Source organism: Lineus longissimus, chromosome 8, assembly GCF_910592395.1.
Source record: "Lineus longissimus chromosome 8, tnLinLong1.2, whole genome shotgun sequence".
NCBI classification, from domain to species: Eukaryota; Metazoa; Nemertea; class Pilidiophora; order Heteronemertea; family Lineidae; genus Lineus; species Lineus longissimus.
This window is the reverse complement of record NC_088315.1, coordinates 15,242,995-15,269,759: the sequence shown is the minus strand read 5'-3', so window position 1 is coordinate 15,269,759 and position 26,765 is coordinate 15,242,995. Positions and strand designations below refer to the sequence as shown.

At 43.1% G+C, this 26,765-nt stretch overlaps 3 protein-coding genes across 3 annotated transcripts; all 3 read left to right on the top strand.

Moving 5' to 3' along the window:
• The first annotated feature begins 3,102 nt into the window (after positions 1–3,102).
• On the top strand, positions 3,103–4,284 carry LOC135492961 (uncharacterized). The gene has a single exon (XM_064779708.1). The coding sequence runs from the start codon at positions 3,103–3,105 to the stop codon at positions 4,282–4,284; it is 1,182 nt and encodes a 393-aa protein (XP_064635778.1).
• A 38-nt stretch (positions 4,285–4,322) lies between these two features.
• LOC135492959 (uncharacterized) lies at positions 4,323–6,560 on the top strand. Its single transcript, XM_064779707.1, has one exon. The coding sequence runs from the start codon at positions 4,323–4,325 to the stop codon at positions 6,558–6,560; it is 2,238 nt and encodes a 745-aa protein (XP_064635777.1).
• Positions 6,561–6,775: 215 nt separating this feature from the next.
• On the top strand, positions 6,776–8,383 carry LOC135492958 (uncharacterized). Its single transcript, XM_064779706.1, has one exon. The coding sequence runs from the start codon at positions 6,776–6,778 to the stop codon at positions 8,381–8,383; it is 1,608 nt and encodes a 535-aa protein (XP_064635776.1).
• Positions 8,384–26,765: the final 18,382 nt, after the last annotated feature.

The following is a 26,765-nucleotide window of genomic DNA, read 5'->3' as shown; positions in this document are numbered from 1 at the left end:
GAGAAGAATCATTTGACCACCATTGTCGATTCTGATGGCACAGACCCGTTTTGACCTTTCTGGAAGGCGACATATTTTACACTTTAAATCTGTTCGCCATATTACCGCCACGCCCCCGTACGGTCTACCGCGTAGAAATTCTGACTCAATCATACCTGATATACCATATACGGTTGCATTACTTAATGAATGTTCAAAACCAGGGATCTCGCTGTCAAACAGCCAATGTTCTTGAATACAAACAAAATCATGTTCAATAAGAAGACTGGAAATATATTCCTTTCTACCAGGGCCATGCCCCTGTGAGTTGTAAGTCCCAATTGATAACTGTCTGTTCGCTCTCAACAAATGATCAGTAGCAGCCATAATCATTAGAGTCAGTATTAAAAGAGAGCGCATCATGGTTTGTTCTCAGTAATGATATCCTCCTTTCTATTGTTAGGAGGGAAATATTGACGAATGTTTACCCCACAGGGCCATATTGAGCAGTCAAGCAGTTTTTTAAATTGCGATTTTGAAACAGTAAGTCTGAATGACTTGAATTTAACGTCTGCGTGCGATACACATTTGAGGGCGATAACGTCAAAGCCCTTCTTAACGATATAATCTTCTATGGCCTCATTTCTAGTATCTTTATGAAGTCTGTCGACAAACAGATCTCGTACTGCCTCCGGTGCCCCCCGAATAGTGCAGTTTTCATCCACGGATTTACCAACAATAACTTTTTTACGTTTCTTTTCTTTTCTCCATTTGTTCCTCATTTCAATGTTTGATAATTGGAAATCATTAGAATCATAGGATCGAAACGATTCCCTACTATCTCTGCTAGCCAGTGAGGTAGAGCTACCACGTAGCCGAGCAACTTCTTTGGACACTAGAAGGTTAGATGCTGTATCAGACTATGAACCGCGACCGCGACCTCGAGGGTGTCCCATCCCACGTCCTCGGTTGGTGTATGATGTTTTTTTGTCATAAATTGACCGTCTGGCAACTGCCGCAAAGGAATTCACCTCTCCTACCGTTGGTTCATCACAATCCTGCTCATTTATTCTAATACTGGGATTGATTACAGTTAAGCCTGGTCTACACTAGCAAACATTCGCCAACAATTGTTGGCCAACATGAGCCAACATCATGTTGGCGAATGTTTGGGGACCCGTCCACACTATCAAACACAGGCAAACATTGCCAAACAAGTTTGACTAAGTTTGACCGTGTTTGGCATGAACTTGAGGGCAATTTGGAGGGAAAATCAGTCATTTCTCTTCATTTTTTCTTTAAAACAATGGAGAACCACAGGAAGAAAGCATGCCTAGGTGCTTCAGCAGCAATTCTTTCAGTTGTGATTAACCCCCGTCGCCGCCGCAACTGACAAAAGCCATACTTGTGGAAAAAGCATGATGGGGCCTATCACTGCCTCCTTCAAGAGTTAATGGCCTCAGACTTCAAAAGCCTCAAGAATTTCCTGCGGATGGATGAAGCTTTTCGTATTCTGAAATTAAGTGTTCAATTTCTTGAAATTGCCATTCTCTATCTTTCATTGAGGCTGCCATTTTGTCCCAGTAGCTCCATCACATGATCCAAATCTGTTCCCTGATTGGCTGCTGATTGCCCAACACCAACCAACATGTTGTTCAGAAGTAGCATGGCCTAACATAGGCCAACATTGGCCAACAAGTTGGCTGATGTTTTCACTTGTTTTTGGACCCGTCCACACTGGCAAACAATAGCAAACATGCCTCTGCAACAAGGCCCAACACGATGTTGGCCAATGTTGGCCAACATTTGTTGGTTCATGTTGGCTAGTGTAGACCGGGCTTTACTGTAGGTCTTGTTCCAATCCGTTCCAAATACGGGGGACTCATTCAGAAGCCGCGACGATTCGTCCATGATCAATACACCGCGCGGCGGTATGTCCGAAACTAAGTACGCATGCGCACTTGCTATGAGTATTATGACGTCATCTACGGACATTATATGTGACGTCATCCGTGACGCGAAGTTTGTGTTTATTGTTGGCCGCGGATTGCGCGTTTCTTTATTGTTTAGACGTTACGACGTTTTGACGTCGGTACAAAACCTCACTTGAACAACATGGCGAATCTTTAACGCAAGAACATCCTGCGCCGCCTAACCGCATTATACCGCATTTTTCCGCTTAATTATAAAGCTAGCACGCGAGGCCTTTACGTGAGTAATGTGTAATGTGTATGTGTAATGTGTATATAATGTCAATTAAATGATTTGTGAATTGTATTCTTTTTATACTATATCCGCCACGTATAGTTGTTTTTTTGTCCTCCGCCGGCTACGGGCTGCGACATGGTCTCTCCGACATGGTCTCTCCGACCGGATACATATTGGTATCGGTATAGTTTGGTAAATTGATTGAAAAGTGGCTAATTGCGAGCCTCTTGGACTAGTGGCAGATATAGATGAATTTGAATAGATAAAAGATTCATGTTCAAAGAAACTTGGTCACCTTACGTTGTCATTGTCGTCAGGATTGTTGTCACAAATAGGGTGTGTCAATGAAGACCAAAAATTGCAGCATTTGTTTGTTAAAACAAGTACATATTAAAGAGTTGTACGAACTATAGTCAGACCATGCGTACAGTGTAAATGGTACCTGTATGTCCATGCGTAAAGTGAGCTGAAATTGAATTGTGATTGGATACTTATTAATTGTAGTAGGCCTAAACGTTCATGTTGATTCAGTAATATTACCACTGCATTTTATAGAGTAAGATATAGGGTCATAATAGTAGTCAATTGGACTTTTATTTATGAAGAAGCTATATTTTGAGAGCATGCAGTGAACGTCGAGTTTTCATAATTGTCGATACATGTGCGGTATTGTGTTATAATTCTCGAAATAGTGAACTTCCGTCATTCCTTCAAAAGAGACTTGTGTGCCTATATTAGAATATATATGGGATTGACTGAGTGACATTTAGTGAATTGCCGTTGAATAACATTGAGTCAAGTTATTTGCAGGAAGTGACATTTATTAAGTGAAAGGAGAATCATCTGATGATAAATCTTCATTTGATTTGAGAACTGACAGTTTTAGTATACTAGAATCTGAGTAAAACACATAGCATGGGTGAAGCCGACGATCGTGAAAGTCAGAGTGGATCAGCGCCACCTGCTTCTCTGATGAGGAGACACGAGAGGATATTTCGTCTTGATTTTGAGCAAATCAAAGAGGATGTCCTGAAGCTCACATTGGGAACAGGAAACGTCGTAGTTGTAGAATCTAGACTGCAGGAATTACGACAACTCAAGAAAGAATACTTCAAGGTCAGAAGTGACATTTTAGATATCTTGTCAGAAGAAGAGGTAGAGGATGAGTGTCAGAACATAAGCATGTTTCACCGGGAATTTAGGCGTGTTGATGATAAAGCGACGAGCTATATAAAAGAAGTTGAAGCAGAAGTTTCACGGTCAAGTTCCTCATCCGATCAGAGTGTACACCACTTAACAAGCAGAAGCAGGAATGCAGGGGCAATAAAGCTGCCAAAATTGGATTTGCCTACGTTTAATGGAGATATAACTGCGTTTTGGGACTTGTTCACTTGTGCAGTGCATGCAAATGAGGGATTATCTGGTGTACAGAAGTTTGCTTATTTGAGATCATCCTTGAAAGGAGCTGCTTTAAAATCTATAGAGGGATTTGAAGTGACAGAAGTCAACTATCAACATGCAGTAAAGGTACTCTGTCAAAGATTTGGTCGCAAACGTCAGATCGTCTCATCACTGGTGAAGTCCATTGTCACAGCAACCTGTAAGGATTCTGAGAAAGCTACGTCACTGCGCGAACTCCACGACTTGCTACAGAATAGGGTGCGTGCCTTGGAAGCCATGGGATTTGACTCAACAGATGAAAACGTTCGAATGCTGGTAATTCCGCTGCTTGAAATGAAGATGAGTCCAGAGCTTACAGAGAAATGGGAGTTACACACAGCAGATATTGATGATGATGATATCACAGTCAATTCAATCTTCCAGTTCCTACATAACCAGGTTTTGTCTAAGGAAGCAAGGGAGAGGACTTCAGGAGCATCAGCTGGGAACAAGCCAGTTGATAAACAGCATGGACCAGGGAAACAGTCGAGGTATAACCAGGGTTATCATACGGGTAACAAGAGCAAAGAATTAACAGCATCAGCACTTCTTGGCGGCACAAGGAGCATCAGTTGCGGGTTTTGCACTAGAAGCGGACATGAGGCTTGGGACTGTAAAGAAGCCAAGAAGAAGACAGTCAACGAACGTGGGATTTAGCAAAGCGGAACAAGCTTTGTTACAACTGCCTGAGAGTAATGAATTTCAACCATTCAGTTAAATCCTGCAATTCGCCGACTTGCCCCATTGACGGATGTGGAAGAAAACATCATCGTCTACTTCACAATAAATCTCAGGAAAGCGACAAGAAGAACGTGACCATCAGTGGATTTGTTGCGACAGGTCCATCAAAAACTACTGAGGTGTTGTTACAGACTGCACAGACAACTGTGATTACCGAGGATGGATCAAGAGTTCCAGTCCGAGTGTTGCTAGACCCTGGTAGCCAAAGATCATATGTTAGAAAACGGATTGTCGACTCTTTGGGGATTACTGGTCCAAATGAACTCTTGAGCATTGCAACCCTAGGAGGACAGACTAGTAAAACGAAAAGTATGCCGAAAATCAAGCTGTCAATTGCAGATGTTCAAGTTGAAGTCCTGGCCATCGAAGAGATTTGTGCAAAACTGGACTTGGTTGATGTGAGAGTTGAGAGATATCAACACCTGAGAGGACTTGCATTTGCAGAATCATATCCGCTCGATGGAGAAATTGATGTCTTGATTGGAGCCGACTATTATTACCTACTGGTAGACGGAACTGTTAGGAAGGGACCCCCAGGAACACCTACTGCAGTTAAAACCAGCCTTGGATGGGTACTTTGTGGTCCCGCTGGTTCCCAGGAGAAAGCGCCAGTTACTACGTCCATGTTTGTCGCCACCAAAACGGAGAATGTCGCATTCGAGCTTCAACGGTTTTGGGAGTTGGAATCTATTGGTATTGTGAATGACCAATGCGCGAAAATGTCTGTTGAAGATAGGGATGCTATAAAGACGTTTGAGGACTGCCTGTCTTTTGATGGAGAACGTTATACGGTTGGGATACCGTGGAAAGAGAATTGTCCACAATTGAAGGATAATTACAGCCAGGCGCTGCGGAGATTGGAGTCAGTCGAAAGAAGATTAAAAGTTGGCAATCAAAGCAGTTTGAACTACAAGGAAGCGATAGAGCAGTATGAAAACATGGGTTTTTCGGAAAAGGTCAAGAGTGACGCTGATCCGGCCAAGACTGTCTACTACCTTCCTCATCATGCAGTAGTAAGAGAGGATAAAACTACAACCGTGACAAGAATCGTATTCGATGCATCGGCACGTGATAAGCATGGCGTGTCATTGAACGATTGCCTACACCAAGGTCCCGCCTTACAGCCAAACCTTGTCGCCGTATTGCTGCGATTTCGTATGAACAACATCGCATTGATGGCAGACGTGAAGAAGATGTTTCTTCAAATCAAGATAAGAGAGGAGGATCGTGACGTGCATCGATACCTATGGAGAGATGGGAACTCAGACCGGCCTCCAGAGATCTACAGAGTGAACCGAGTCACATTTGGGGTAAATGCGAGTCCATTTCTTGCCATGGCGACCGTGAAGCATCACACTCGAAGGCTTGAGAAGGTTTACCCGCAAGCGGCAAGAGAGATCCAAGACAATATGTATGTTGACGACTGCCTGTCGGGAGCAGCTGGAGTCCCACAAGCTTTAGACCTGAAGACAGATCTAAAGGATTTGATGAGAGATGGTGGTTTTGATTTGACCAAGTGGGCTAGTAACTCCAAAGAAGTTATGGAACAAATAGAACCTCAGGATAGAGCTCCATCCGCTGTGATTGACATGAGCACGGGTGAGTCACTAAAGACACTAGGAATTCCATGGAATACGTCAGATGACACCTTCCGCTTCCCAACGGTGAAGAATTTGATTGACTTGGAGGATCCTGAAACAAAACGGAGTCTCTTAAGTATCGCATCAAAAATATTTGATCCCATGGGAATGCTATCACCTTATGTCATCAGAGCAAAGTTGCTTTTCCAAGAGTTATGGCAGAAGGGTTTAGGCTGGGATGATACATTGGATGAGACAACAGCACAGAAATGGCGCATATGGAAAGGAGAGCTGAAGGAGTTGGATCAATTGGAGATTCCCCGATGTTTACCCCTGGGACTAGGAGAAATCTCAAGCATCGAACTTCATGGATTTGGAGACGCATCAGAGAAGGCGTACGGAGCAGCGGTATACATCAGAGTGGTAGACCAGAATGGGTACACCGCAACAAGATTGGTGATGTCAAAGTCAAAAGTAGCGCCAGTGAAAAAAGTGTCACTACCTAGACTTGAACTTCTAGCAGCTGTAGTAAATACAAGATTAGTTAAGTTCGTCAAGGAGTCACTATCAAGAAACATAGACAGAGTTACAATGTGGACAGCGATACAGTAACACTTGCTTGGATACGCAAGCCTAGTCATGTCTGGAAGACGTTTGTAGCTAATAGAGTGGAGGAAATCCAAACGACTTGGGAACCTGAGTTATGGAGACACTGTCCAGGAGAAGATAATCCTAGCGATTTGCTGACTCGTGGATTGCCAGCAGAAGACTTAGTCAATCGTGAGGAATGGTGGAGTGGACCTCAGTGGTTACCATTGTCGACAGATATGTGGCCCAAGGGAAAGTTGTCAGATGAGTCGAGTGAAGATCTAGAGGAGAAGAAGACAACAACGAGGTCCAATGTGGCCATCGTTGAGGAGCCTCCCAAGGATGCGCCAATAGATGCTAGCAGATATGGTTCATGGAACAAGCTTACCCGAGTGACAGCGAGAGTCTTTTGGGTCATACAAAAGTGGAGGGGGAGAATCCAGGATGATGAAAATACAGCAGGAAAGATACCAACACTCAACGTTGAAGATATCAGAAAGGCAGAGTTCTACTGGTATCGCCACATTCAGAGGAGCACATATAAAGACGAAATCCAGACATTGGAGAACAGAGGTGTTCTTAGGAAGAGTCGCATCCTTAAATTGGATCCCAAATTTGACGAAGTCAACAAAGTGCTCAGAGTAGGCGGCAGGTTACAGAACTCGGAGTTGAAAGAGGAGACCAAGCACCAAGTGATACTTCCGCACAACCATCCAATCGTGGACAAAATAGTCATGGACATGCATGAGGAGTGCATGCATGCAGGATCTGAAACAGTTGTAACCAACTTGAGAAGCAAGATTTGGGTAACTCAGGTCAGGAGGGATGTCAAGAGGATTCTAAACAAATGTCTTATCTGTGAAGTACGAAGAGCATGTCCATCCAAACAGAAGATGGCGCCGCTTCCTTCAGATAGAGTGTCTTTTTCGCCTGCCTTCTCCGTGGTTGGTGTAGATTTTGCTGGGCCGTTGTACGTACTCGAGGTACGTGGAAAAGACAAGCCGGAGAAGGTGTATATTTGCCTCTTCACCTGTGCGACGTCGAGGATGGTACATCTAGAGTTGACTCATCGACTAACAACAGACGAGTTTCTTCAGGCATTTAGGAGAATGGTTAACCGCCGAGGGATCTGCAACACAATGTGGTCTGATAATGCGCGAACATTCAAGTCTGCAGGATCTTTCATCAAAAAGGTCTTCGTTAGGGCAAATAGCATCAAAGAAACAGAGTTGGATACAGATGCTTTGACTACGCAGTTAGCTGCCAAGGGGATAGAATGGAAATTTATCGTTGAGCGAGCTCCATGGCGAGGTGGCTGGTGGGAGCGGTTAGTTCGGTCAGTCAAGGAGTCATTGAGGAGAGTGTTAGGGAAGGCACTTCTTAGATACACTGAGCTGTACACAGTCTTGACAGATGTTGAAGCTGCGATCAACTCTCGACCGTTGACAACCATAAGTGATGATAGTAGAGATCTGGAACCTCTAACGCCAGCTCATCTTGCATTGGGAAGGCCGCTAATGGGAATACCAGATGTAGCAGAAGAAACATGGGAGGCAGCTGATACAATTGTGACGCAGCGCTACTTGTATAGACAGAAGTTAGCCAATCACTTCTGGAAGAGATGGCAAAACGAATATCTACCAAGTCTTACAGTGAGGAAAAAGTGGGAAACTGAGAAGCCACTGGTAGAAGTTGGAAGTATCGTGCTGATATCTGAGGATCGTACACCTAGAGGAAGTTGGCTGCTAGGACGGGTGGATGAAGTCTATATGGGAAAGGATGAAATCTGCAGGACCGTCGCAGTAAGGACGAAAAAGGGCGTACTAAAGAGACCGATTCAACGATAACACCACTTAGAGGCGGTGGCGGGTGGCAAAGCTGATCTTAGCAGCGAAACTGGCTCCAGTTCCACTCCAAACCCATGCTATGTTAGTGATCTCAGATCTCGCGTTGAAAATGAGAAAAATGCTCCTGATGAAAGTACTGGTCGAGATAGCGAAGATACATGTACAGACGATAGCGAGAATATGGACAATGTCATTATGCGCAATCCCCACGGTGGGGAGGACTTTGCGAACAATAGTGTTGGTCGAATGCGAGTAGACCAAGGTGGGGAGGATGTTCCAATCCGTTCCAAATACGGGCGACTCATTCAGAAGCCGCGACGATTCGTCCATGATCAATACACCGCGCGGCGGTATGTCCGAAACTAAGTACGCATGCGCACTTGCTATGAGTATTATGACGTCATCTACGGACATTATATGTGACGTCATCCGTGACGCGAAGTTTGTGTTTATTGTTGGCCGCGGATTGCGCGTTTCTTTATTGTTTAGACGTTACGACGTTTTGACATCTGCTGTGGAGGCGTGCGTTTCTTGTAAGAAGTAGACATCCGATTTGAGCAATTTTAAGAAGCTATGGGTTTCTACACGTTTTAATGAATCGTGACAACCATTAACATTGGCCGAAATAACGGACAGAGACATAATCAATACAACAACCAAACAAGCCATTGGAAGATACGTAGGTAGATAGAAAGTTAGGATTTATTCAGATGTTCGACAAGTCTTGTTATCTTCCTTTGGTCCCCTAGCGAAAGTTTGTTTGTACTTCTGTAGTTGCGAAGACTTCTCTGCAGCTTCCCGACATCATTAGTAAACTCTTTAGCCTTTAGCAGGGGCTTTGGAGAACCTTTAACGTATTTTAGAAACTCGATAACCCTCCTGTTCGAGAAGAGGTCTCCTGATTCGTTTGCTTTTATGATGGCAAATGGGTCAGACTGTACATCTGAAGCTTGATACAGGTTGTCGAATGAGACGGATATCTGGGACATTGTGTCAAAGTAGCGATCCAGATCCATAGCTGATCCATCCTCCTTATCATTATTCCCAAGCTCCGCAATGGGTGCATTCCCAAGCTCCGCAATGGGTGCATCAGGAGGTTGTGCGTTTGTTGCAGATATAATTTTTTCAATACGTGGGACCTTGCACGAGGCCGAGTCACTTTTGTGCGGTGACGTTGATGGGGTAGGCGACAAAGACCTAGCACGCGTCTTTGTAGTAGCTGGCTTGGATTGAAGGCACGCTGGATGACTGTCGTTGTTTGTAGGAACTGAATCACTCTCAGCAGCATTTCCAGACACGTAAGGGGTCGTTAGAGAGAAGTTCATGCCTTCGAGAGTAAACGGCAAGCCTGTACCCGCAGGAGTATCCACTGAGGGCGTGTCAACTGGCTGATGGGGCTGTGCATTGCCAACAAGAGGGTTGAAACTGTCTATTTGAGAGGTTTCCATAGGATCTGGCAGAGAATCCGTATTCAAACCTAGGCGTGGTTGAGTGTCATCTTGAGAGGAATCTAGATTTTGACGGTCAGTGCTGGCCAGTAGTATGGTTCGTCAATAAGGACCAGCATTGAGGTGGTTCTTCTGAGGCGGTTCCTGCCTCTTACATCACGCGTTCGTCTGACGTCACAAGCATCAGTGGCCAGCATGACGTCACAAGCCAGCATTCTTGTTGGCCACTTAATAATTTGATAATTGACTTAGAATAAGTAATGCTGGTGCCCAGTGTGTCGAATCAATTCAGCCACAGCCATGGATGAAGAAAGACCCCCGTCAAAATTTGAATGTCCTGTGTGCCATAAAACATACAGTACTCAGAAAAGTCTTGATCGACATAAAAAAGGGCATGACGAGCGCAGCCATGTTTGTGATATGTGCAAGCGTACATTTGTCAGATTGGACATGCACTCACACGTTGGACCAACATAATTTTACATGTAGCATTTGTTCACAAGTATATGATCGTAAAGATAACTTGGTACGACATATGAAGAGCCATGCACAGAAATCAGCAATTGCCACAGAGACGGCAACTACATCTGGGCAGACAAGGGGAACAAGGAAACGTCACCAGAAACCTGAAGAAATAGCAGCTGAGGAACCATCTGACAAAATTCCGAGACGTGTCAATCCAGCGCAATCGCACCAGGTCCATGTTCCAACATTTGTGAGACCAGAACTACATCAGATCTACTTGGAAAATCTGAAGCACATCGAGTCAAAAAGCAAGGTGAATGGACGGCGCCAGAGACTTTATAATATCATGCTAGAGTCTGCATCGTTCCAGGAATTAGAGGTAACCTTTCGAACAATTCATCAACAGCAGAATAATCAATACAAGGTTAATTATTCTTTTGGCTTTATCTTGTACAACAATGTCTCCGGTCAGCGCAGGTATTACCACGCTAGCAACAACACCAGAGTACTAGATCGACCCCTGTTGATACAAAACGAAAGTGGGTTGAATGGTCTCTTATCAATCCTAGGAGATGTTGATATACTAGCGTATGCTAAGGCGCAGAGACCAAATAGTCAGTGGGTCGTTGATTTTGTGACAAATGTACTGGTTTATCTATACCCGTTACACACACACCCGATAGGTACAGGACTAAATCCGCTCCCACAGTGGCACTACATAAAGGTCATTCAGTTCATGGTTTGGAGACACCCACAGTTGTATTATTCAATGAGTATTGTGCAATGGCAGAATTAGAAACCAGCATGGCAGAATATGGTGGTGTGATGTTACATCAACTGAGAGAAATGGAAGACATCTTTGAGATCAATATTCAAGTTTATTCCATCAACCAACAAGCCCAGGCTGAACTCGTACGACGCAGTGTTAGTCACTATAAAACCACACTTTATCTTAACCTCTACGAGAAACATTTTAGTTATATAAAAGACTTCAAGTCCTATTCTAAAGCACACAAGTGCAGAAGTTGTGACAGTGTCTTTGAGTACAGTTGCCATTGTATTCGTCATGAAAAAACATGTCAGGGAAAGACAAAGTTTATTTTTCCCGGTGGCGTATTCAGACCCCCAGCAAGCATATTCGCAAAGATGGAGAGACATGGGATTCCGGTCCCTGCACAGGAGGATCAATTCCACCCGTACAGAGTGTCATATGACATTGAATGTTATATGGACAAAGTTAAAGACAAGACCAACACTGATAAATTGTCGTGGGTAGCCCTGCACCGCGTTGCCTCCATCAGCGTATGCAGTAATGTTCCAGAATATACAGAAGCAAAATGCTTCATCAGTTCTGGAAATGAAGATGAACTTGTAGACCAATTTGTGGCCTATTTGAATGAGATTGCAGACGCTGCTGGCAAACTACTTGATGTCAAATACCACGACCTGACCGAAATCTTAAAGAGTTTGATAGTGAAAGAAGAAGAAGCCTCCCGAAACCCTGGTGATGACGATGAGGAGGAGGACGGTGACAAACAGATGGCAACTGAGGATGACTGTGATGGCTCTTGCGATGAGGTTGGAAATGATTGCACCAAAGATGAGCCAGAATGTGAGAGGAAAACTCGGAGGAAAGGGTCAAGGCCAATTAACACAATTGCCATGGAATTTTCCAGATGGCGACAGCAATTACCAGTAATTGGTTTCAACTCGGCAAAGTATGACGTCAATGCAATGAAGAGTGCATTGTTTCCCGCCCTGATAAAGTTCACCACAAGGGACGAAGAGAACCTACCAAATATTAATGTTATAAAAAACCAGAATGTTTACATGTCTATCACTACTGATAACCTGAAGATTTTGGACATTCTAAACTACCTGGCTCCAAACACAACGTATGCAAAATACTTGAAATCGTTCAAAGTACCCGAGGCTAAAGGTTTTTTCCCCTACGAATGGTTTGACAACTGCAGTAATGTTACAGTCTTTGAGTTGACTGTAGAATGCGTCATGAGGTGGAAGAGATGTCTCCTTCAATTTCTCCAACTCAAAGACTGTAACATTACTGCAGAACAATATGAAAGTATGCAGAAGGTATGGATCGAAGAAGACATGTCATCAATGCAGGATTTCCTTGTATGGTACAACAACCAAGATGTCAAACCCTTCATGGGGGCGATAGACAAAATGTGCAATTACTTCATGTCTAGGGACCTTGACCTTTTCAAAGATGGCATAAGTTTGCCTGGCTTAGCAATGAAAGATCTATTTTCGGACACAGGAACCTTTTTTACCCTCTTTGGGAAGAAGGATGCTGATTTGTATCATTCATTGCGCAATCAAATTGTTGGTGGTCCGTCCATCATTTTCAACCGCTATCAGGAAAAAGATAAAACATACATACGAAAACATGCTTTCACAAACCCAAAGATTTGCAAATCCATTCGTGGTTTCGACGCAAACTCACTCTATCACGAAAGTCTGATGAACGAACAAGGAACTGAATTCTACAATAGACGAAAATTGGAGAATAACTTTAAACTAGAACGTTCTTTTCCATGGGAACAACAAGCCTATGAATGGTTAGCATGGTAGAGACATGCGGATAATACTGGGATCATACACAGATATCAAGATGGACACGAAACAAAAATAGGACCAAAGAGCATGCCTGTTGATGGCTATAGCAAGGAATTGAACAAGATTTATCAGTTTCAAGGTTGTTTATACCACAGACGTGAAAAAGAATGTCCCATCACGTGTAAACACGATGTACATCCAGTAAACATAGTTCCGCTGTCCCTACTGCGGCAGAAAACAAAAGAAACAAATGCCTATTTGAAAGGTGAAGGATATCAGGTCGAGGAAATGTATGAGTGTCTGTGGCAGAAACTCAAAGGAAACAAAGAAATAAAGACCTTTCTCAATGACCTTCACGCGAAAACCAAGTGGAGCCGCAGACATAAAAAGGGGGCAACAATGGAGGAACTTCTGAATGCTGTCAAAGCCAACGACCTGTTTGGTATCGTAGAATGTGACATTGCTGTCCCAGAGTCGAAGATAGAATGTTTTGATGAAATGCCACACATCTTCAAAAATGTCAATGTGGGCATTGATGATATTGGAGACCACATGAAGGACTATGCCGAAAGCATGGACTAATGAAAAAGCCTCAGAAAATGACCATCGGTAGCCTTCATGGTGAAAAGGTAATGATCATCACACCCTTGCTACGTTGGTACCTTGACCACGGACTGCTATGCTCCAAGATATATCAGGTTGTCGAGTATACACCCTCTGCATGTTTCAAGAAGGCAGGTGAGCGAGTGTCAGATGCAAGACGACAAGGGGATGCACACCCTGATAAGAGCATTCTAGCAGAAATGGAGAAACTGTTTGGAAATTCTTACTACGGAAAAACAGTTACCAATAAGGAGAAGCACTCAAAAGTAAAATATTTAAAAAAAGCCGAACATACCCAACAGCTTGACATTGCAATCAATCGAAATTCATTTCTTGGCCTGACACAAATACACGATGATACATACGAGATAGTCTGCTCACCCCGATCAATCAAATTGGATCTACCCATCCAAATTGGATTTTTCGTGTATGGCTATGCTAAGCTCCGAATGCTTGAGTTCTATTATGATTTCATGTGTGAAGCGTTTGAAAAATAAGACTTTGAATACTGTGAAATGGACACAGATTCAGCTTACATTGCATTCAGCGGAGAGAACTTGGAAGACCTCATGAAACCAGAATTCAAAGCAAGGTATGAACAGGCAAGGAGCAGCGCTCATCAACTTGGGACCCAATATAAACCAGATAATAAACTCTCTTGGTTTCCACGCAGCTGTTGTAATGAGCATAAGGCATTCGATAAGCGTACTCCAGGATTGTTTAAATTGGAGTTCGAAGGAGATGGAATGATTGGGCTGTGCTCAAAGACATACTTTTGTTTTGGCTCTGATTCTTCTAAGTATAGCTCTAAGGGAATACAGAGGAGAAATGAACTTACGAAAGAACATTACCTCAATGTCCTAGCGTCACAACAAGCGGGATCAGGGGTTAATAGAGGATTTCGTGTGGTGGATGACAGGGTAATGACTTATGAGCAAATTCGATGCGGGTTAAGTTACTTCTACCCAAAACGCAAAGTTTTACCTGATGGTGTCAGCACGGTGGCTTTAACAATTTAATGATTGACAAGTTGTAGCTGAGAGAAGTGGTTGTCCTTTTTTCTACTGAAGATATATAAAAGCGGCCGTAAAGTTTAAATAATATCATACTATAAAATGACTTCAAAGCAATCGCAAAGCATGAATGGTACAAAAGTAAGCTCGGTGCACAGTACAGACAGCAGCACCAAGAAGAGTGCAGTCACTCAACAATTCAAGAGACCTCTGCCACGGCTAAAACGTAGACCAAAGAACACAACTTCTAGCCAGACACCAAAAGATGTTGGCGAGCTATTATCAGAGTTGACAACGCTAATGCAGAGTGTGGTCAGTAACATTACACAACCGGAAAAAAGGATATATTTCCCATTTTACACTATAATTGTACCAGCAGTACCAGCAGAAAATAATAGAAAACAGACCAAAACGCAATTAGACAGGATCATGAAGAAGTCTGAGGAAAATACTCTAATGCCACAAAGAAACACAAATCATGGACAAAAAATGTAAATATTAAAGGTTATCATGCAATTAGATTGGGTTCTTTTACGTCGGCACTGAAATCAACCAATCAGAGAAGGGGTCAGTGTATATGAGGGCAGCATCCCAAGACAAGTTATCCACTCAAGCACCGGTGCTCCACAAGTAAACAAGTCAGTTAATATTCACCTACAATGACACAAGCAGCCCCCAGCCTAAAACAAGAGATGACAACTAAGATGAGTGATGGAAAGAAAAATAGGGCGAAGAGACCAAGCAGCCTAGAGAACCCAGATACCAAAAAACGTAGAGTCAACAAAGTCTCAGAGTCTTCAAGTGAAATAGACTTCAAGAAACCTGAAGTTCCTGCAACAACATATGGTTGTTACAACAGTGTGTTCCTCAAGCACAACCCCATTTATGTCACAGTCGAGAAGGGCAAGGGCAAGTTCAGACTGTATGGGCGGCAACTTATTGCCTTACAGGCTGAACTAATGCAGCTGACTACAGCGCTTCAAGACCAAACCCACCTTCAGCTGACTTTACCAGGTGAAGTGGGGGTGACTCTGAAGAGTTTGGAAGGTTCAGGCCTTTACGTCGAGTTTTCAAAGACCTTCCAGGCTGGGATGGAGTGGACATTGAACTTGAAGACAGTCGAATTTGTCTATCTTCTGGAAAGCATTCCAGATCCACTGGAGAAGCTAGACCGAAAAGAAAAATATTCCAGCGCTTCCACCATGGCCACTTCGTCAAGTTCAGTTTATGATGAAACAGTGCAGGTGTATGCGGATTTGGTTGGAGAAGGAATCAGAACCCTTAAGTCATGTAATGGTTGTACAGTTGGCCATCCGAGCCAAAACCAGCACACTTGTATGGAAGAAGATGCCGGAACCATTGAGATGATGTACCTGGACCAGGCTATAGAAACTGTCTCATTGGAGAAGTTTACCAGCAGTTTCCATAAGAAGACGGAGAACAAGCAAGTCGTTCTCTCCTCGAAGCTATTGTGGAGCTTATGCAGAAAAGGGGCCATGCCACGTGAACTTGATCAAAAAATGGATAAAATTCTTCAGAGAAATGATATTGATGAATTTAATAAAGCCCTTCAGTATCAACAAACACTACAGCAATATCTTATTGTTAGAGATAGAATTCTTCAGCCTGTACCCATCCCAATTATTGAAAACAACTCTATGACAGAACAATCTATCCCACAGCAAGCGAGTACAGCACCAGATCTGAACATTACAGAACCAGATAAACGTACAAAAGATATCATTGACAGTAGAGAGTATTAGCACCCGCACGGTTAGCCAAACGACTACATTTAGGTCATCAACTATTGCGGTCTTATGACGTTTACACATACGGTTTGGAGAGATCATTATCCGTAGCTAGTTACAATACGTGAGTGAAAAACGGTTTGACAAAACATCGTGATTATCCAAAAAAAATCTTCCCACAATGATAGTTTTTCTTTTAAAATCATTAATGAACAAATATCTTTGCAATTTTTGTGAAACATTTCGTTTCTGGCATTTGTATCCATGTTTATTTCACTTTTAAATATCTTGTTTATAGCCGTCCATAAGTGCCTTTTTCATTGATGTCCAAGGCAGTCAAAAGAGGCATTTCGCAATTTAACTGATTACAAAATCAGCACTGTTAAGTCATCGACTTCTGTGCGGTCGTTACGTGTACACAGGCCCTTATAAGAGGCCTTTTGGCTAGCCGTCTGCATTTCACGCATAACAAGCTGGATATCTGCAAGGTGAATGGCGTTTAGCATGTTTGGTGAAATACACTACGGGTAGCTTGATTTTCTCTGGTGGTAGATCTCAGTGCCACAAGTAGCTAATTTTTATCAATCCTTTGTTTCCGAAATAATTTCGTATTCTTTAAATGGAATTTTATGATTTTAAAAAAGGCCTGCATAAAACTTTCCTGATTCTCTTTTAGCATGGCGACGGAAGGTGCAAGTACCAGCAAGTCAACAAACAAAAAAAAACGCGCCTACTCGATTTTTACCAGCACTTGACATTCTTCTTCTCAGAGAACTGGTTGCGGTACAACCAACAACTAAGCCAGCGTGGGATGAAGTTCACCAACATGTGAACACAGCTTTGACGGAGGTCACAGTGAAGCGCGACAGCTTTGTCACTCTCCGGGCATGCAAGGATAGGGTGAACTCTCCAAGTAGCTCATAAGAAGGAAGAGTTGAAATCTCTTAGAGCGTAAGTATATCTTAAACACTGAAACATTGCAGTGTAACACAAATGTGGCTAAGAGCGGCCCCATACACTCTGTGTCATTAGGCCCTTGGTGATTTTTAGTTACCAGGGAGATATCATTTTCTTGATGGAAAAATTGGTCCAAGTATATATACATGTACTGTGTGTTTTTCCATTGCTTTAGCACCAATTAAAACACTATTTATAATTTATACTCACAGTTTCTTTCTCGGCTGAAAATGCGTCACGCTGACCTTTAATAAGAACCTGCAATGTTACTCATCAACTTTTGTGTCACTTTTTAGGTCTGGGACAGATGAGGAATACGACGAGCGAGCCCAGCTGCTTACTGAGTTGGCCAGCCTTAGTGAGGAAAGAGCGGCCAAAAAGCAGGAAGAAAAACCCGATCTCAAGGAAGCCCAGGGACGACAAATACGCCAGGCTGCTGTGGAGATGCTGAAAGTAAGAGACGATCCGGAAGAACACGCGGATGGTTTTGATCGTGAGTTGGACGGAGCTGATGAAAATCTCGAACATCATGGAAAGAAAGGTAAGAATAACTTTTTCTTCTTCACGAAAGTATGAAACTCGCTTTAATGGCAGCTACTGATTGACAATACGTTCATTGTATTACATGTAACATAACCCGACTCTGCATTAAACGGCGGGTACACTATTCTTTTTGCAGCTGCGAATTGCACCACCAAGCCGGAAACGAAGAAGCGTCGAACTGATTCTGCAGAGTACGTGACGTATCTAAAAGACAAACTTTCCTTTAAAAAAGAGCGTTTCGAAGTAGAAAAGAAGGAAAGAGAGGCGAGGATCCAGAGGGATCAGCAAATGATGGAAATGATGATGGCTTTGGCCAAAAACAATAATTAGATGCTGCTCGCACGATGTAAGATTTGACAAATAAATAATCACTCGCAGAATAAATTTGGACTTTTCGTCTGTAATTTGCACAATTCAAATATTTTCTCTACATTTACAACGCAAAGTTCAGGCTAAATAGTTCTCTAAAGTTGGAGGGTCCAGTTGTAAGTACTGACTCGTCTGATTGCCATAGACACATGTACGACAGTTGACCAAAAAGCACCTACCAAGTAATACTTGGCTACTGGAGACAACAGTACTTTTAAATTTTTCCTAAAGTCCAAAAACGCGTAGTTCGCACCAAATTTCCGAACTCCCATTCCACGCATTGACGGACAGAGGACATTCTCCTGTTGAATTCTTCTTCTGCGGCACACAGGTTTGCTCCTCTGAATGGACTCGACAGATACTTTCGAATGGGATAAGCCGGATCGCCGTATATTGCAAATGGCAGGCCATTCCTATCAGTGAGATCTCTAGCCTCCATTTGCTTCATCAGTCCACTCATACGAAGCAAAGCGCAATCATGTCGACGCCCTTCCAGTGGACCATACAGATGCGTAATCAACCCGATTGGTATGACTACTGACTGTATACGCTTATGCCCATTATAACACACGCGTTGATGGCGTGTTGGCCTGCATATAGGTCGAACCGTGCCATCTACGAAACCTATGCAGTTCAGCAGCGGGGCACCCTTCGCGTGTATCTGGTCTGCATAGATTTGAAGTTGTGCGGGACCAAGCCATGGGTTGTCGAGAGTCCTCAAACGATGAGCATGAGTGTTGTACAGAAGGCTTATAGTCTCATTAATCACCATTGACATGGTAGATGCAGGTCGTCCAAAAAACCTTTCCAAATCGCTCAGTCTGTTCGGATACGAAAATCGCCTTAAAACCATACACAATGCATCGGGTCCGCTGCACGTGCACCTGTTTGTTACAGTAATCACATCAGGAAGTCCCGACAAGCGATACAGACGATAGAGTTCTTCCTTCCTTAACCGAAAGTTGAACCATGACTGGTCATCAGTAAGCTCATCCAAATTAAACCTCGGCCATTGAGGGTCGTATGTAATCTCGCGTTCCTGTGGTCTATCGTGAAAAAGAATGTATAGAAGATTTTCATCCTCTTCTTCGACTGCCATTTGTAGAAGGTCCATGTTGAAAGTCTATTGAGCGTCGACTGTTCACTTTACCACTTGTAGGTCTCCTCGGACATGACCCGTGCAAAGTGCAGAAAATAATTACCCAACCTGTCGAATGCCATTGACAAATTGAAGGTACCTGCCTTCTACAAGGGAAACTTACATAAACCTTGTATATTAACTATCCGTAAAGGCTAACCGAATATATCAGCGAAATCACGATAAATTAAACGTTGACCGTTTCACGGTTACGGATGACTAAATGTAGTCGTAAGGCCTAAATATACGTGTGCGAATACTCTCTAGTATTAATCCAACTGACAAGAAAAGGACCCAACGACTATTGGCGTTCATGTGAAACATTCCGAATCTATCTTGGAATACTAGGGGTGAAATGGTGTTGGATGGTAAAACCTATCAAAACAGTCACTATGTTGACCTTGTGAAAGATATTGTAAGGGGGATAAAACATATTGAACCGGTAGGTTGGAAAGCTCTGCCTGATACACTAGAGACTTTTAATATTCCCCATGACTTGGTTGGTAATGCTGAGCGTAGGAAATACATGAGAGGCCCTCATCCACCAGAACACACAACAATGACTCCACAAAGGTCCAGTATATCTTTACCAGTACAACCTCCCGCAATACGAAAATCAAAAAGTTCACGTAGGACTAAAAGAACAGTTCCTATAAATTGGGAATTTTAAGATTAAACTTTACACTCGAAACATGACAACAAGCAAGACGACATCGTCTTATTTTGTACCAAGGGAACCAGGCAGTTACGCGGGACTTATGCAAGTATCAATGCGTATCTTCCCCCCCCCCCTCCTCAAGGGTCGACAAGATTCGGCGCCGTTTCTCTGCCGAAGCTTGAGGTATTTTCTTCCTGGAATTGTCGTATTCTTGGCGATGAAGTGCGAGGTCGTTGTGATATTGCGCCGAAAGCTTAACGACAAGATTGGATCAGCCGTGTTTTGTTTGCCGTAATCTTGGCGAAGACCCGGCGGGGTCATCGTCGTAATCTTGCCGGATTGGGGATTCCCCTTGCGCATGCGTGGTACGCAATTTTACGACGCTGTCACGCTTTTCATGCAAACTCGCACAGTGCCGAAATTAAAATTCAATTTCAGACACTGGAATTGGTAAAATTCCGCCATCTTGGATATCGGCATCCTGAGATTCAGGTGTTTTCAACACTGCGTCACCACCACTTCAAACTCCAAAGTCTTATCCAGGCCTAGTAAGTGCCACCTTCTTTCATAAAATGGCTTGTTTTATAAATAAATAACAAAATATGATCTTTGTAAATAAAACCCGAGATGTTCTGGTGTGTTTTTACGTGAATTTATTGCAAGCTATCAATGCAGCGTAGTGCAGTCATCGTGTTCTCGGGCGTAGTGGTGATGCGATAGCCTCTTTGCAATTGTAAAGATTCTTTACATTTCCACATGCGCGGTACTGCTTTTCAAGATGGTGGCAATTTAGCAGTGCTAGAGCCGTTGTTTAGGAACGACATCAGCGCCTCTAGTGTCAAGATTGGCTTTTCATGCTGTTGTAATGAACGCGTGTGTCGTGTGTTCTCGCATACTTTCGGGCATACTTTGCAGGTAATTTGTGTTTCATTTTCTTTGTATCATATCATCGTATGATTTGGAGACCAAGGACTCGCTGAAGCCCTGAGGTTATCGATATAATGGTCTAGATTTTTAGCCCCTGCGACCCTATCTCTGCTGTGCTGCTAGTGCAGTGCCGAGTTGTGGTGGTCGAACATCTTTGGTGATTTCTGACCTAAAAAAAAATAATCTTTCCACATCATTGGATAATAGCAAGTGATAACCTGACGATTTTCCATAAGTGTCTAATGAACTCCTGCCGTAGCTTAGGTGAAGTGCATTGGGTATATTGTCGTAAAGGTGTCGAACCCTTGAGGAGGGGGGGGGGGGGAAGATACGCATTGATACTTGCATTAGTACATATGTAAGAGAACACGAACGGGAGAAGCAGTCTACAGCTAAATTGTTAAAGAAATATCCAGCCTACACTTTACATAAACCAGCCAGACGACAATTTCATAGAAACAGGGTTGTTGTGGGTGGAATTGATCATCTCTGGCAGTGTGACTTATCAGACCTCAGTGGAATTTCCAAGCGCAATAACAATTATAAATTTCTTTTGTTTTGTATTGACGCTCTATCAAAGTATTTGTGGGTAGTTCCGTTGAAGTCAAAGCAGGCAGACACAATCTTAGAGGCGTTTAAATCCATCTTGAAAAGTTCAAAGAGAAAACCTCTCTCCCTTCAATCAGATGAGGGCACAGAATTTGTAAATCGTCGATTAAGAGCATTCCTTAAAAAGCAGAACATAAATTTCTATTACACTTTCAATGCAGAGAGTAAAGCCAGCATAGTGGAAAGGGTCCAACGAACGCTGAAGGGGAAAATCTGGCGTTACTTTACTCACCATAATACATACAGATACATAGATGCATTGCAAGATTTGGTACATTCGTACAACTGGACCTATCACAGAAGTATCAAAACAAAACCTGCATTAGTTAATCGTGATAATGCACAAGATGTGTGGAATACACTTTACCATGATTTGAACGATGTCCCTATTGCACAGTACAATTTCAATCTGAAAGATCGAGTTCGTATTCTCACTTAGAGAGCCACCTTTCAAAAGGGATATGCCAGTAATTGGAGTGAGGAAGTGTTTGAGGTCACAAAGCGTTTGCCTCGACATCCCCCAGTCTATGAAATCACAGATCTGTTGGGTGAAAAGATTGAGGGGACATTCTGTGAAAAGGAACTACAAAAAGTGAACGATAACCAAGACACGTTCATTGTTGAAAAAGTTCTCAAGTCACGTAAACGTAAGAACCAACCTCGGGAGTATTTTGTTCAGTGGCGAGGTTGGCCAACAAAATTTAATAGTTGGACATCAGATTTAAAAAATGTCTGATATAATAGTTGAGCCCGAAGCACCAGACCAGGATCTAGGCAACATAGGTTTCAGCAGGTTTACCAAATGGTGGCTTTTTGGTAGTCAAGTACCCAGAGGCGAGATTGTCTTTTTCGCCCAGGTCATTATCTCATACATTGTCATATTGACTTGTATAGTCAACCTATCTGCACAAAACGGGAATAGTAATCTTTGGACTGCTTTAATGTCTTGTACATTAGGGTATTTGCTACCTGCACCAAGTTTACAAGTCATTAAAAGTCCATCACATCATCGAAGCAGCACTTCATTTCAGTAAACACTTAGATTAATTGCTACCCGCAACAAGTTTAGAATTGCTATCAAAATACCATCGCAACATTAGATTACATCAGTACAATAAAGGATGGCGAATAATACGGGTGGTTTTTACTTGACCTGTGCGAGCAATGCGTCTACCAATTTGTATGCAGATATTACACAGTCTGGATTCAAAAATCAGTTGGCAGAACCACTAGATTTAAAAGACCACGAGGTAGCAATTGTTGAATTTTCTTACACAGAAACTTGGTACAATGTGCAAGAAGATTTTACAGGTATATTCATTACAAAAAAAGAAAAAAAGTCAGATCTCGACCAACTTATTGATAAGTTAGCACCAGCAGCAGTCGACCAGCTCATTATCAAAGTTGAAAAGGGTTTTTATCCGACCAATCAGAACTTTTTCAAAGTTCTGAACAGCGAATTAGCTAATCATCCAGAATATGGATTCGATGATAATACTTTTATCTATAAACCAGTACTCCAAAAAGTTATGGTAAAGTTACCGCCTGGCATTCACTTTTTGATGAGTAAGCAATTGTGTCAAATTGCAGGCTTCGAGTCCACCCTCCTGGGTGGCTATAACCTGTTGGCTAATGACACAAACCATATTAAGTTATTTGATGCAAACTGGGTTTCTGATGTACACCAAGGTTTTTATACCTTCTTTGTCTACTGTGACCTAGTCCGTTTACAAATTATTGGTGACACAAAGGTTCCATTATTAAGGACAATAGGAATAAAACCTCGTAAAGAAGTTGAACAAGTTACCAGAACATTCACAACACCGCACTATGTTCCAATGGCAAAGAATTATGTGCAGTCTATAGAAGTCCTTATAAGAGATGACACAGGGCAACCTATCTCATTTCAGTGAGGAAAGACGCTAGTCAAACTTCATATTAGACCTAGAGCACCTTCTTATCTGTAAGACTCATGACAGCGGTGCGCATGCAGTATGGCCAATATGGCTATGGAATGCCAGTGTTTGTTGGACAGCGAATACAAAGGGGGCGTGGTTTGGGCGGTATATTTGGTAGCTTGGCAAAGACATTTCTGCTACCTGCTCTAAAAAGTGTTGGCACGTCACTACTGGCCTCTGGACTGAAGAAAGCCACTGGGGCTGTTGAAGACATAGGTCGTGGAAAATCGGTCAAAAGCGCCTTTGTAGATCAATTCCGAGGCACACCATCTACTCTTGTGAGATCTGGTGCAAAACGAGCTGCCTCTGTCTTAAATGACTTTGTTGGGCCTCAACCAAAAAGAAGAAAGCAAAGAAAGATAAAACAACGAGCGACAAAAACTGCAAGACCTCGCCGACGTAATATATATGGACGAGCCTACGAACAGCTTCTGATAACCACTGGAGCCGCTAACGACGAAAGAAGCATTGATATCAGCAATAGCATGATTTCAAGCAGGGTACAGCCCTTTATCCTATAGCCCTGACACCCGCAGACCCAGAGTGTCCAGCATTTGACGTAAGGAAAAATGGTAACCTTGACGTAAAGCTCGAGTTTAAAGTTGCAACCACCAAAGCCTACAGAGCGCTCGTACTGGCCGAGTTTGAAAGGATTTATCAGATAACAAAGAACCGAGACGTTCTGACCGACATCTAAGGTCAGGATGGACGAAATTCAAATTGATTCACTCCTCAGAAGAACATTGTGGACTAAAAATACATTTCAAGGTGTTTATTCAAGTAACAGCCTGCCAAGGAAACCCATTCAGGTACGTCCCTGCTGCATGGTAGTCAACACAGATGAAGCACATGAGCCGGGGAGTCACTGGGTAGCAATTTTCTTGGCTAGAGATGGACATGGTGAATACATGGATAGTTATGGATTGCCACCACATTCAAAACATGTTGAAAACTTTATGAACACAAATACAAAATCGTGGACTTTTAACAAAAGACAATTACAGAACGCAATAACTACAATGTGTGGGCCACACACTATATTCTTTCTAATGTACAGATGTCGTTATGGGAAACCTATGGATGAAACTATCGCAATGATGTTTCCAGAGAAGCATGCAAAATCGTTGGTGAATGATATTAAAGTACAACGTAGTTTGTACCAGAGATTTGGTCTGGTTGTGCCTTTAGTTGAAATGGACATGGTAATGGACCAATTATTAAGGAAAATACGCATGTAATCATATGTATAGGCCTACTGTATGGTGGTGGTGATAGAGTGGACCAAGTATCCGAAATGACAATACAGGACTGTTTTTTCAGCTCCGAGCCGTAGGCATGTATAAACTTTAGTAGTGCGGTCTCATTCTCAATAAATAAAATGTACAAAAGTAAAATATTGTGTTGTTGATTTTCTATACTTGGTTGATTATCAAAAGCTAGTAGGCATGAGTTAAATGTCTAACTGTTGATATCTGGGCAAGCTACACGATGATCACATCACTTCTTTCCAACCGAAGGATTACATAAGGCTATTTAACAAGGCAATTATCAAATAGATAATAGCGCTCTGGGCAATTTGTCTGAAAGAGTGCGTTTATTAGAGGTCAAATGTTACGGGTATTCTCTTTTTTTGGAGGGAAAAGGAGGATGATGCTGAAAAATAAAGTAAAAACGAGACTATGATGTAAATTCAGCAAACCTAGACAATGATGACTTGGGTTGTCCAATCAGGGATAAAGGCCCTTTCTTCCAACCAATCGAAAGCAAAATAACACATCCCCTTCATTTTAGCGGTAAAATGTACACGGTTTCTCATGAATGTGGCGGCATACCACAATCACGAGACCTGTCTCAACAACGTTTGTGGGGGAGATGTCGGTCACTACACAGGCACCATGATGGGGACGGACCAACTGCGGGAGCAATTCGAGCGGCGCTGGATGGAAGGTCTTCAACGCGGTGTCGGAGAGCTGTCGCTGCCAGTGGTGGCTGCCAGGTTTTCAGAAGAAGGGAGCCCCGTCTGTGAGGAGTGCGCCACCGTATACCTCAAGAGACGCGATGATGCCGAAGAGGTGATTAATTGTTTCCACTGCTCGACCAACATTGCATCCTGTATTGCAAATAGACATCTAAGATGTCAAGTGATACAGTGGTGCATTGTAAGCCAGAAGTACGATCGCCTGGAAGCGCTAGAGAGATAGCACTTCAGCAAAGCGAGCGTACGGATGCTGCTCTACAGGAGGGGGATAACCGATGACATCCTCACCAGCCAAGTGAGGGTGATTTTGACATTGGTCCGTTCGCCCAGATGTAATATCACTGAGAGGGATGCGACTGAGCGTAAGCTGCTACCCATTCTGCTGGACGTCCATCCAGACTCGTTCCGGGACATGTAGAGGGCCGGGCTTGTCATCAGAGGTAAAGGCGTTGCCATGGCCCTATTACAGGGACAGAGATCGAAGAAGGTTGTGTCCCTCTTCGATCGGGCACTCTGTCCTGTTATTCTCCAAGAGCTCACCAAGCCGCGATGTAGAATAGAAACGTGGCGCCTTGATCGTGCCGGTCAAGCCCTCGCCCTCCTCGCGGCACCGGTGGATGACGAAGTAATGAAGGTCCTCTGTCAGAAGGTTGGGAAGCAGACAGATCAACAAGTGAAGGCAACCGCCTTCTTTGGGGCATGTTTGACCCTACCAGCCATTCCTGACTGGGTGCCGGAGGTTAACTTCACTGACCATATACAGCGTCATCCGACCTACACCCGAGGAGGAATCCGAGCGTTCATCCTCGTCACCCAGGGAAGACTCGTTTATATTAAGAGACAGAGACGGCTGAGGGGCGTCCCGAGAAGTGCCTGTCTTCTCTTTATCCAGTTTCGACAAGCCATGAAGATGCGGTACGCCCCTGGTTGACTGGGATTCGAGGAGGCCAAGGAGAACTTCCTGAAGACCACCAGGGATCGGATGTTCTGGTCTAAATTCTCCAAATAGACCAGTAACTTCCAAGCCAAACCAAACGGCCCTTATCAGGGCCACCCCAAATATTTCAAAAGAGATACTTTACCACAATGCCATGTTGCTTTACCAATGATGTACACTGAACGTGTTTCATGTACATAAAATATTTTTAAAGAAATAAATAAGTAAAATATATGCCCTAGCCCATAGAATACACCTCCTTGCCATCTATTTCCACCACATTTGACATGAATGTCAACGAAAGCAGATGCTTGATGAAACTAGCGCCACCCACCAATCTTATCAACATTAGAAAGCTTGGTGTTGGGGATTTAAAGTCCCAAGACAAAAAAAATGGGTAATCCTTACCATTTGAAATCCTTCACGCGGGAAGAAAGCTTATTCCAATTTG